General features: G+C 50.8%; 1 protein-coding gene across 2 annotated transcripts in view; it reads left to right on the top strand.

The window, feature by feature from the left end:
* The window catches only part of GLG1 (golgi glycoprotein 1), a 619,378-nt gene that overhangs the window by 196,763 nt on the left and 409,994 nt on the right, over positions 1-12,621 (top strand). For both annotated transcript variants that reach the window (XM_069217558.1, XM_069217559.1), the window contains exon 8: positions 11,817-12,031. In XM_069217558.1, coding sequence (XP_069073659.1) covers positions 11,817-12,031 — 215 coding nt within the window. The remainder of the gene's footprint in view (positions 1-11,816; positions 12,032-12,621) is intronic.

The raw sequence follows: 12,621 nt of genomic DNA, 5'->3' as shown, positions 1-12,621 counted from the left end.
ATGAGATTCATCCACCTTTGCCTGCATTCCCTCCACCCATTATCCCTCAACAAACTTCATCTCCACAACACTCTATAGAAGACTCATTAGAAATACCTCTACAAGGGTCTCCACACTCAGCTCAAGATATCCATGAGATTAGTGTTTTATCACGTATTCAGGAGGACATAGATCTATGGTCACAGTAGGATGTGGACACATATATTAAACCTGATGTAGAAATCTACCCAGTTAGGTCTTCACCACCCGAAGACACTACATGTTTTCAAGAGTTAGTAGGGGGTTAGGGGGTGTAAAGAAATGGCTCCCTGTTGCAGTTACCCCCCACTTTTTGCCTGATACTGATGCTGGCTTGACTGAGAAGTGTGCTGGGACCCTGCTAACCAGGCCCCAGCACCAGTGTTCTTTCACCTAAGATGTACCATAGTCTCCACAATTGGCACAACCCTGGCACCCAGGTAAGTCCCTTGTAACTGGTACCCATGGTACCAAGGGCCCTGATGCCAGGGAAGGTCTCTAAGGGTTGCAGCATGTCTTATGCCACTCTAGGGACCCCTTACTCAGCACAGACACACTGCTTGCCTGCTTGTGTGTGTTGGTGGGGAGAAAATGACTAAGTCGACATGGCACACCTCTCAGGGTGCCATGCCAACCTCACACTGCCTGTGGCATAGGTAAGTCACCCCTCTAGCAGGCCTTACAGCCCTAAGGCAGGGTGCACTATACCACAGGTGAGGGCATAGGTGCATGAGCACTGTGCCCCTACAGTGTCTAAGCAAAACCTTAGACATTGTAAGTGCAGGGTAGCCATAAGATTGTATGGTCTGGGAGTCTGTCAAAAACAAACTCCACAGCACCATAATGGCTACACTGAATACTGGGAAGTTTAGTATCAAACTTCTCAGAATAATAAACCCACACTGATGCCAGTGTTGGATTTATTACAAAATGCACACAGAGGGCATCTTAGAGATACCCCCTGTATTTTACCCAATTGTTCAGTGCAAGACTGACTGGTCTGTGCCAGCCTGTTGCTGAGAGACTCGTTTCTGACCCCATGTGGTGAGGGCCTTTGTGCTCTCTGAGGGCAGAAACAAAAGCCTGCTCTGGGTGGAGGTGCTTCACACCTCCCCCCTGCAGGAACTGTAACACCTAGCAGTGAGCCTCAAAGGCTCAGGCTTCGTGTTACAATGCCCCAGGGCACTCCAGCTAGTGGAGATGCCCGCCCCCTGGACACAGCCCCCACTTTTGGCGGCAAGTCCAGGAGAGATAATGAGAAAAACAAGGAGGAGTCACCTACCAGTCAGGACAGCCCCTAAGGTGTCCTGAGCTGAGGTGACCCCTGCCTTTAGAAATCCTCCATCTTGATTTTGGAGGATTCCCCCAATAGGAATAGGGATGTGCCCCCCTCCCCTCAGGGAGGAAGCACAAAGAGGGTATAGCCACCCTCAAGGACAGTAGCCATTGGCTACTGCCCTCCCAGACCTAAACACACCCCTAAATTCAGTATATAGGGGCTCCCCAGAACCTAGGAAACTAGATTCCTGCAACCTAAGAAGAAGAGGACTGCTAAGCTAAAAAACCCTGCAGAGAAGACGGAGACACCAACTGCTTTGGCCCCAGCTCTACCGGCCTGTCTCCCCACTTCTAAAGACACTGCTCTAGCGACGCTTTTCCCAGGGACCAGCGACCTCTGAATCCTCTGAGGACTGCCCTGCTCTAGAAGGACCAAGAATCTCCTAAGGACAGCGGCTCTGTTCACCCAAGACTGCAACTTTGTTACGAAGGAGCAACTTTAAAACAACTTGCGTTTCCCGCCGGAAGCGTGAGACTTGCTACTCTGCAGCCGACCCCCCCGGCTCGACTTGTGGAGAAACAACACTTCAGGGAGGACTCCCCGGCGACTGCGAGACAGTGAGTAGCCAGAGTTGCCCCCACAGCGATGCCTGCAGAGGGAATCCCGAGGCTCCCCCTGACCGCGACTACCTGACTCCCAGATCTCGACGCCTGGTAAAAACTCTGCACCCGCAGCCCCCAGGACCTGAAAGATCGGAACTCCAGTGCAGGAGTGACCCCCAGGAGGCCCTCTCCCTTGCCCAGGTGGTGGCTACCCTGAGGAGCCCCCCCTCCCCCCCCCCCCCTCCCCCCCCCCCCCCCCCGGTGCCCTACAAAACCCCCCTGATCTGCCCTCCGAAGACGCGGGTACTTACCTGCTGGCAGACTGGAACCGGGGCACCCCCTTCTACATTGAAGCCTATGCGTTTTGGGCACCACTTTGACCTCTGCACCTGACCCGCCCTGAGCTGCTGGTGTGGTAACTTTGGGGTTGCTCTGAATCCCCAACGGTGGGCTACTTTGGACCCAAACTTGAACCCCGTAGGTGGTTTACTTACCTGCAAGAACTAACAAACACTTACTCCCCCTAGGAACTGTGAAAATTGCACTGTATCTAGTTTTAAAATAGCTATATGTGATTTATGTGAAAAGTATATATGCTATTGTGATTATTTAAAGTTCCTAAAGTACCTACCTGCAATACGGTTCATTTGAAGTATTACATGTAAAATTTAACCTGTGGTTCTTAAAATAAACTAAGAAAATATATTTTTCCATACAAAAACCTATTGGCCTGGAATCGTCCGAGTGTGTGTTCCTCATTTATTGCCTGTGTGTGTACAACAAATGCTTAACACTACTCCTTTGATAAGCCTACTGCTCGACCACACTACCACAAAATAGAGCATTAGTATTATCTCTTTTTGCCACTATCTTACATCTAAGGGGAACCCTTGGACTCTGTGCATACTATTCCTTACTTTTAAATAGTGCATATAGAGCCAACTTCCTACAGAGGGGCACTACAGAACAATATACAATAAAGGTGTACCAATTATTCTATGTCCTATGATTAGGCACTAGATTACTCTCGCACCAATGACACTGATCAGCGTCCTGGTTTAAATGAGAGTTCTGGTCTCCCTGGCGTCAATTAACTCCATATATGACAAGAGTTGCTAGGGCGATATGGAGTTGATTAAAGGTTAGAGGTGTAGGAGGACAAAAAAAAAGTAGGGACGGCTGCTACATATCATGAGGTACCCCTCCGCAAAGATCCTATTGAAGATAACTTTCTTTGTGAGACACTGAAAGCTTCTTATAAATCTACACTATCTCCCTATACTGAAGGGAATGCTCATCCATGCAGATGATATTTTCCAGGATCCAGCTAAGTCTTGCATTCTTACTCAGAGTGGAGAAAAAATACAAAGCCTCTTCCTCAGATCCCACATACTTAGTCAAATACCAGCAGACTCTTTGGTGGTCTCAAATGCTAGGAAAAGAGCACATTTACAAGCCTCTCAGGATGCACCCCTTCCTGACAAAGAAAGTAAACTTATTGATGCATCTGGTAAGCATGTTGCTGCTCAAGCAGCAAATTGTTGGTGAATTGCCAATGCACAGGGTCTTCTAGCCAGATACGACTGTGCCCACTGGAATAAAATGTAGCAGTTAAACTGGTTCCTCCGCATCAGGGCCCGACCCATATTCCGCAGGCATGACAACATCTCTTCCCAGTTATCCGACAACGGATACTTGCGCAGCCCCAGCACGTCTTCTCTTTTCAACTCCACTCCCTCCGCACCTGCCCACACCTCAAATGAATATTGCCAGGCCTGCTTAGCTGGTGGGTCGGCTGACTTCCACCTACGAGTGATCAGCCGCTTAGCCGTTATCAGGCCCAGGTCCGTAAATCGCACAGCAGCTCTATGCCGCTCGCCCCTGGGGAAAAAGGCCCAGCACACATGCCTCCCAGGTGAATGGAACTGAACGCGACGTACACTCCGACAGGCGGCTCACCAGTGCCTTCCAGAAGCAGCACAAGGATGGGCAGGACCATAGCATGTGTATCATGTCTGCATCTATATAAGAACAGAGGGGCAGGCTGCGTCCTGACGAGCAAAATATCTGTTCACTCGGGCTGGAGTGAGGTGGGCCCAGTGAATTATATAAAATTGGATCAGGCGAAATCTAGAGTTGCGAGGTATATTAAGGTGGCCAGAGAGGGCTGATTTCCACTGCACATCTGTGACTGAGACAGTTGCATCCCTGTCCCAGGCCGCATGCAGCGCATCGCATTCTAGGGCTGTGTGCGTGCGCAGCGCATCAGTAAACCATCTAATCAGGTGCCGCCCCTACCCCATCACCTGTATGTACTGTATCAGCAAATGCGTGGGAGGGGCTACTGACCTGTCACCCCACTTGGATGCTAAAGATCTCAACAACGAGTTATATAACAAAAACTGTCCTGCAGGCAGCCCCGACTCCTGAACCAGTTTAGGAAACGGAATTAGCTTAATATCATCAAAGAGGTCACCCAGTGTATGTAACTCCACCTCATGCCACGCACGCACCTCAGAGCCCGACGTAATCATAGGGCCACGAGGAGTACCCAACAACGCCAAGGCTGGAGCAAATGGGACCCCCCCCCCCCCCCCCAATGGGCCAGGGGCCTTCCGTGGTTGTCGTGTCTGTGAGATGCAGACCAGCTAGCCATTTGGACACCCACTGGAGCTGTTTAGTAGTGCTCTAAATTAGGAACCACCAAGCCACCTCTCTCCAGTGGCAGACACAGCTTTTTCAGAGCGACTCTGCAGCGGCCCCCATTACAAATGAATTCCCTCAACATAGACTTCCAGCTCCTAAAGAAGCTGGTGGGGATATAGTGCGGGAGGTTAGAAAAGTAATATAATAGGCGCAGTAAGACTTTCATTTTTAGAATCGCTATCCTGCCTGCCACCGACAGCGGCAGTGTCTGCCAGAAAGCCATCAGGGATTTGATCGTAGATACCGCTCTCTTTAGGTTTTCGTCAACTAGGTCTCCCTCCCGGTGATAAATACGGATGCCTAGGTACCTGAATGTGTCTTGCTGGGAGTATAGTCCAATGGCAGCCATACAAAGCTCTGTGTTTGGAAGCGTAGAGTCAAAGGGGAAGAGGCATGATTTGGACCAATTGACCCTGAGGCCAGACAACAAAGCAAATCGCTGCAACAGGGTGTCGACCTCTGGGGGGGGGATTCGCGTAATATCCCTGAAATACAACAAAAGGTCATCAGCATACAGCGAAACCACGTGCAGGCTGTCCCCCAGGGTAATACCCCAATCAGTCGCCTTATCACGCAAAGCCGCTGCCAGTGGCTCCATGGCAAGGGAAAACAGCAATGGGGAGGGGGGGGCAACCTTGCCTCCTACCTCTGCACACATTGACTGACTTTGATACAATGCCCCCCAGCTTAACCCAGACCTGAGGTTTAGTGTATAGTAACTTAACCATCCGAGTGAAGTGGGGTCCAATGCCAAACCGCCACAAGACTCTGATGCTCTAGAGTAGCCTTATCTATTCAAAGGCCTTAAAGTCAAGGACAAGACATCCTGCTCTCAGCCAGTCCCGTCTTGCATAGTGCATGGCTCAAAACAGCCACCTGATGTTGTGCGACGTATCCCTCGCCGGCACAAACCCATTTTGATCTGGGTGTACCGGGGTTATAGGCGCAAGTCGCATTGCTAGCGTTTTGGCCAGTATTTTATAGTCCGTGTTGAGCATCGCTAGCGGCCGGTATGAGCCCAACTCCACCGGGTCCTTACCAGGTTTGGGAAGGGACACCAGCAACGCCTCCCTCTGAGATGTCGTCAAACACTCCACGTTTATGAGGAGGCAGTACAGAGGGGATAACTTGGGCGCCAGAATTGAAGTAAATGCCTTGTAAAAGTCAGCCGGCAGACCGTCCGGGCCCGGTGTTCTGCCAGGCGCTAGCTCACGAATACTGGCCTGGATCTCAATTAGATCAAGAGGCTCCTCCAGTCCCCTCCCCTGGTCCTCCGTCAGACATGGGAGTTCCACACCAGTGAAAAACTCGCTACAAGACCGCTCATGGGATAGTGCACTTGAGGCATACAGCGCCTGGTAATTCCGCATAAACGCAGAATGGATTTCCCCAGGCGTATGCAACACATCACCAGCCTCCGAGCGAACCTCCATAACCGGGCCATGAGCGTGGTAACCTCTAACCAGCCAGGCCAGAAGTCTGCCCGACCTATCTGCCGAAGCATGCGTTCTCGCTGAGTGCGCAGCATGATTCAGACGACTCAGCCGTTCAAGTAGCGACAAACGTTCAGCACGGGCCTTGGATAACAATGCCTCCTCTGCGAGGCTCCTAGCAGCCTCCCTCTCTGGGCGCAGCGAGTCTCGTTCTATACGAGTCAGGTCCCGCTCAATCGAGCAGTGCAAATTCCACTGAGTCCCCAGGCAGTGACCTCTGATGAAGACCTGAATGGCATCCCACTCCAACAAGCTCGTAGTACCATCATTATGCTAAACAAATTCAGTGATCGCCGTGTCCAGTGATGCCTTTAAAAAAGGCATCCTCCAAGAACTCAGGCCTAAGTTTCCAGATGGGGACAGCCGGTGGGGGGGGGGGGAAATCCCAACCCAGACGCATGATCTGCGGGTTGTGATCTGATAATCTATGCCTACGACCGCAGAGGCCAAATTCCACGTGCAGAGCATCCTGCCAGACGCACATGCAGGGAGTGCGGAGCAGAATAGTACAAGTAAACTGCTGCCATATATCTATCAGGTATCAGTGTTGCATCCAATTCACCAACCCACACGTGGCCACCACAGCAGGGGACGTAGGCAATGAGGGGGGGAAGGAACAATCTAAGTCGATATCTAGCACACTTTTAAAATCCCCTCCCAGTAACCAGGGGTAGTCACTCCAACCTGCCAGGTGGTGTGACAAATTATGCAGAAAGGAAGCCGGATCCACATTTGGGGCATAGATGGAGCCCAGTACTATGGCCCGGCCCGCAAGCCTTCCACAGACCAGGGCAAATCTCCCTTGCAAATCTATGATCTGCTCCTCTGCTACAAAGGGGACACCTGCCTTAATCCAGATCAGGGCACCCCTGGCGTAAGTGGAGTGACCTGTTGCATACAGTTGCCCTCTCCAGCGCTGCCGCAAGCGGGGGAGCTCCGAGAGCACCAAGTAGGTCTCCTGCAAAATGGGCTGAGTGCCTTTTAAGAAATGAATATATAGAGTACCTGCGTCTAGGCGTATGTATGCCGCACACGTTCCAAGTGATCGCAATATATGGATTCATGGCGTCATCTGTCTGGCACGCCCGCCCTTAAGCGTAGTGCTGCACGCGCAGTAGCTGATCCCCAGCACCCAGTCAGACGCTCTGTATGTAGCCTCCAGCATAATCCGAACAAAACCAATACCATCAGAGCAGATAAACAACTGGTCTCCACCCAAACCCAACAACTTGGACATTCAACATTGTAATCACACATTCTAATTCTCTGTTATTAGGAGAGTGGGGTAGGCCAAATCACACAAGGAAACAAACACTCACTAAGCCAGTTGCTCCGGCTATAGTGGATAATTGGGGGGGAGGGGGGAGTGGCTGGCTGCAGTCGTAAACAGCAAACTGAGACAGCTACAGTACCAGCAACAGCCTGCTCAGCCTACCCAGAAGAGTTACCCACGCCTGGCAGCTGGGCCAACTATCAGTATATGCTAAGCAATATATCCTCTTTGTAGATCAGACAGCCCATTACTCCAAGCAGATGGTTACAGCATTGCTGGGTCATCCAAATCGGCCCCTGCAGGGCCTAAAAAACTTCGTCCGCAGTGGCAGGTGTTACAGGCGGGCCCTCGTTAAAGCCCAACTCCGAGAGCCGATCCGGCCTGGCAGGTTGGTCACTGGACGGCTGTGAAATTTCAGTTTCCGAAGCCGCCGCCACCAGCGAGGCACTAATGGCTGCAGCCGAGTGTATCGCCTCACGCTGCTCCTGCATGAGCTGTTCCAGGTCAGGAGCCTGGGTCGCGGCCCCTGCGATCGCACCACCGCCCTTGCTGCCCTGCCTCATCCGATTGAGTCTGCTCTTCGATACGGGTGGGTTTCTCTCCACTTCATGGCCTGAGGCGCGACCTGTTGACTCCAACCACTCTCAGGCCGCTTCTGGTGTGGTGAAGAAGTGCAACTTATTCTCAGCCATGATACGGAGTTTGGCGGGGAATAGCAGAGTATTCCAGGCTCAGAGCTCGGGGTCTACACTTCAAGGGCATGTAGGCGGCCTGGTCCTTTTGTACCACCAGAGTATAGTCCGGAAACAGCATTATTTGCGCATCATCCACTCGAAGCGGCGGGGAGGATCTCACAGTTTTGAGGATAATATCTCGATCCGCATAGTGGAGTAAGCGAATTATAAAAGGATGAAAGCCGCTTCCCGGAGGCCTTAGCCTCGTGGGGATTCGATGAGCCTGCTCCACCGAAAGAAAAGGAAAAAAAAAGGGGGTTAGTGCACCAGTCCCCGAAGCCAGTTCTCAGAGTATGCCACCGCGTAGCGGCCCTCCGCGCCTTCCGGTAATCCAACCACCTGTATGTTATTTCTCCTAGTGCGGCCCTCTGCGTCTTCTACTCGACGCTCCGGCTCCACCACACGTGTCAAAGCATCCCCTCCGCAGCCTCCAAGCGGGACGCTACCGGCGTCAACTCATCCACTCACGCCTCTATCGTACCTGTTTTATCCACCAGCTTGCGGTGGTCAGCATGTAGCAGGACAAGGTCGCTAGCTACCTTGTCAGTCTTAGCTTCCAAAGATGTGCTAGCCCTCTCCAACGAGTCGCCAATGCGTTCCACCGCAGGCAGCACAGCATCCAACTTCTGGCTGTCTTGCGCCGCAGCATCTTGCGACCCCCCCCAGGTCCAGTGCCAGAGCGAAGACGGGCCGTCCCCGCAGTGATCAAGGCAGTGGCGGGTTCCAGTCAACGCTCCTCCGCTCACCAGCTGACACACCACCAGCTTTGGGAGTCCAGAGCCCCTTAGCTCCCTCAGCTTGCACAAAAGTATCAGGCCAGGGGACCGTTGCAACCAATGCGGCTGTCCTGCAGCAAAGTGGGCCCTTCAGGGCAGCCTCCAGCTCCACACAGTTAGCTGCTGCACCAGCTTGATTCCTCAGCACCAAATACCAAAGGGGAATGACTCCCCGCCGCTAACTTCGTGGCAGGTAACAAATCCGCCACGGACGTCTGTCCAACCAGCGTTTCACCAGATCTCCGAGCCAGGCTGGGCCCGCTTGCTTGCACGCCCAGGCCGGCACTGCGAAGCAGCACGAGCAGCCCAGCCCTCCGTTGGCTCCAGTGCCTTCTTCCCACTGTCTGCCACCAGGTCACTGGGCACCAGTTCCAGGCCTCTAGGGCCCCAGGGAAGTACTTGAGGCAGGGACAGGCCAGCAATCTAGGCCACGCGATCAGCAGGCCCGGCCCTCCCCCGCAGCACCTGAGCGCCCCATGCGGGAGGCCGGTGCCCCCAACCACGCGCCTACCAGTTTTTTTTTAGGCTCCTCTTCACCCCCGATGGGGCACCGTCTCCTTGGGGAGCCCCCTGCAGGCAGGCTCTCGCAACCGGGCCCGCCGTGCCCCGCAGTGTATCCGCGCCCGCAGCTCACCCGAGCTTGGCGGGCCGCACACCCCTGTGGGCCCGGCCCAAATCCACTCTGCGCCACTCCGAAGAGTTGGTGCCCGGTCCTGCCACAACCCAGGGCCCCTCTGCTGCTCAGCACTTCCACTGGCCAGGCTCCGCTGGCCTTCGATCCCCCCGTGTGGCGTCGAATAAGCCAGGCGAGATGCGGTGCTTCCTCAGCTCACGTCCACCATTGACGCTGGCTTGGCCACACACCCCCAACAAAGTCCCACCTACTATCAACTTATGCTCAGGTGGAAGATGAGCGCTAGAGAACAGGGTTTCAGTATTGGCAATACAACTACCAGAAAAGGACAGGCTAAGCAGAAAAGTGAGCTCCATACACAAATAGGAACTAAAACAAGAAGTGTTAGGTCAGATCTTACTGATCTGGGGACACCATATGTAGACCTATTTGCAACAAAAGAACGTGAAATGACAAAACTTAATCTACGCTCTGCCATCCAGAGTCTCTGGGGATTGTCCTGTCAATAAATTGGTCAGGGAGATTTGCTTACAGCTTTCCATTGATCCCAGTGATAACGAAGGTGATCCAAAAGTGCAGACGAGAACAAGTCAACCTTGATAGCTCCACAGTGGGCTTGACAGATATGGTTCTCAGACCTCATGGAGATAGTCCAAGGACAGTACATTGCACTCCCAGCACACTGAGGCCTGTTGAGGATACAGGAGGGACGGCTACGGGGCCTGGAACAAAACACTGTCTGGCAGTATGACTCCTGAGGACTTAAAGTTCAGCCTCCAAGTTGGCAAGGAGAGCGATAGAGATTTTAAAGGAAGCAAGATGACCAACAACCAGGAAATGCTACAGCAGCAAATGGACGTGTTTTCTGCAATGATGTAACAGGACTTGGAACACACAGATTGGACACAGGACACCAGTCATTTGATACAAGATGCATCTACTGGACAAGTCTCTCCGGTGCTTCTGTCAAGGTCCTTCTAGCACCCATTGCGGCTTACACAAGTCATACTACAGAAAAGCTTCTTTACCACACTAGTGGCAAAGCATTTCTTAATAGGAGCAAAGAAGGTAGCACTCCCAAGAAGCGTGCCATTGCCCACATGGAAACCTGAATGTTGTTCATACAGAAGTAACGGCATCACCCTTCGAACCAGTGCAGAATGCACAACTTTGATTTCTACCCCTCAAAACCGCACTCCTCATTGCTATCTCCTCATTAAGGAGGACTAGTGAAATGCAAACGCTCACCACTCAAAAGCCATATCAATGGAGACAGAGACAACATAGTAATGAGGGCAAGCCCAAGGTTCGTACCAAAGGTGGTATTGAAGTTTCACATTAACCAAGCTATCCACTGAATGGCCTTTTTTCAATAGCCTACAGCACAAGTTGAGAGAGCATTGCACACACTGGATGTCAGAAAGGGCAAATATGGAATACTTAGAAAGAACAAAAGACATCAGGAATACAGGACAGTTCTTTCTGTCTTAGGCTGTTGCAAGAAGGGGACTTCCGGTCACCAAAGGAACCATCGCAAGAGGTGTATTGCCGACAGTACAGTATTGTCACAAGGCATGGGGAGTAACCCTTACAGAAAGGTCTAAAGCGCATTCAAGGAAAAAAGGGCACCCTTGCTTTCCTAGGCAGCTTATCACTAGAAGGCCTTTACGCAGCTGCAACATGGGCATCTGTACATACCTTCATGAAACACTACTGAGTTGGCATTCAGATCCATAGGAAGGTAGAAGTGGGACAAAAGAGTACTGAAACATTTGTTTGTAAACGCACCCTAAAAGACCCAGTCTACTCTCAGGAGGACAAACTGCTCTGTTATCAATGCACAGCATGTGAATTCAGAAAAGATTCACGCTGCAAGACAAAATGATTACTTATCGGTTGTAGATTTGCAGCTTGGAATGATTTTCTGGATTTACATGTAACCTAGCCTCCTCCACTGGTACAGGTGTAGTTGCAAACTGAACTCAAAAGAACCCTGAGGAGCATATAAGAGGAGAAAAAAGAATCTGAAGATGACATCTGTGTATAGGGATTTCTCAGGCATGTCTGACATCACATAACAAGGGGTTTAAACCCAATTGGTTGACACCCATGGCAAAAAAACAGAAAAGATAATTTGAGGAGACTATTCCGGACCCAACTACTTGAGAACGGAATAATGCACAATGTGTGAATCCAGAAAATTCTTCAAGCTGCAAAACTACTGCTACTTGTAAGTAGTCATTTTGTTAGGCTCCATAGACCAGTTTACCTTTCCTAAATCTTTCTCTTTTCTCTGTACAGGCCGGCCAGTGAGCAGTGAGTGCCAAGGTGAGATGATTGATTATCGGCGAATGTTGATGGAAGATTTCTCTCTAAGCCCTGAGATCATCCTAAGTTGTCGTGGTGAGATTGAGAATCAGTGCTCCGGATTACATCGCAAGGGTCGCACGCTACACTGCTTGATGAAGGTTGTGCGTGGAGAGAAGGGAAGCATGGGAAGCAACTGTCAGCAAGCAGTAAGTGTAATCTTTTGTATGATTTGTAGATATTTGAAGAACAGTGGTATTAATTTAATACCATTAGCAAAATTATTCTAAAGGTAATGCTGTGTGCAGTTTTATAATGGCATGAACAAGTAAAGCAGCATCTTGAAATATTGGTTGGGATAGATTGATGCTATGCATTTAACACACACGTTTAACTTACAATGCTGGCTTATCTCTGAAAGCGTGAACTATTCCACTAGCACTCTTGATTGCTCAGATAAAGCTTTTTGAAAGCAGGCTTCTGGTGTAGGTATTGCACAAGTTGACCGTAATCAAATGTTAACTAGGTTAATTGCATTTGTAGGACTTTCTGTAAAATACATCCACAGAGTATAAAGGTTCCAGCTGTGAGATTTTCTGGAAATCAAGAACTTGGGACTATTTAAGTACGCTGAAGTGCTGATTGCGTGTTCTGAATCATGGGATCCGTAGTAACATTTCTGAATATATCTCAGCCTGTGTATTATGTCATTACACTGTTCTTAACAACAAATGTCTTGATAAGCAAATGTTTGAAGTATGTGTTGCGATAGATACTAGTACTCTGCATACTCCTGCTA

Source organism: Pleurodeles waltl, chromosome 12 (assembly GCF_031143425.1).
Source record: "Pleurodeles waltl isolate 20211129_DDA chromosome 12, aPleWal1.hap1.20221129, whole genome shotgun sequence".
Classification (NCBI taxonomy): domain Eukaryota; kingdom Metazoa; phylum Chordata; class Amphibia; order Caudata; family Salamandridae; genus Pleurodeles; species Pleurodeles waltl.
Note: the sequence above shows the minus strand (reverse complement) of the source record. Positions and strands in the feature narration are given on the sequence as shown.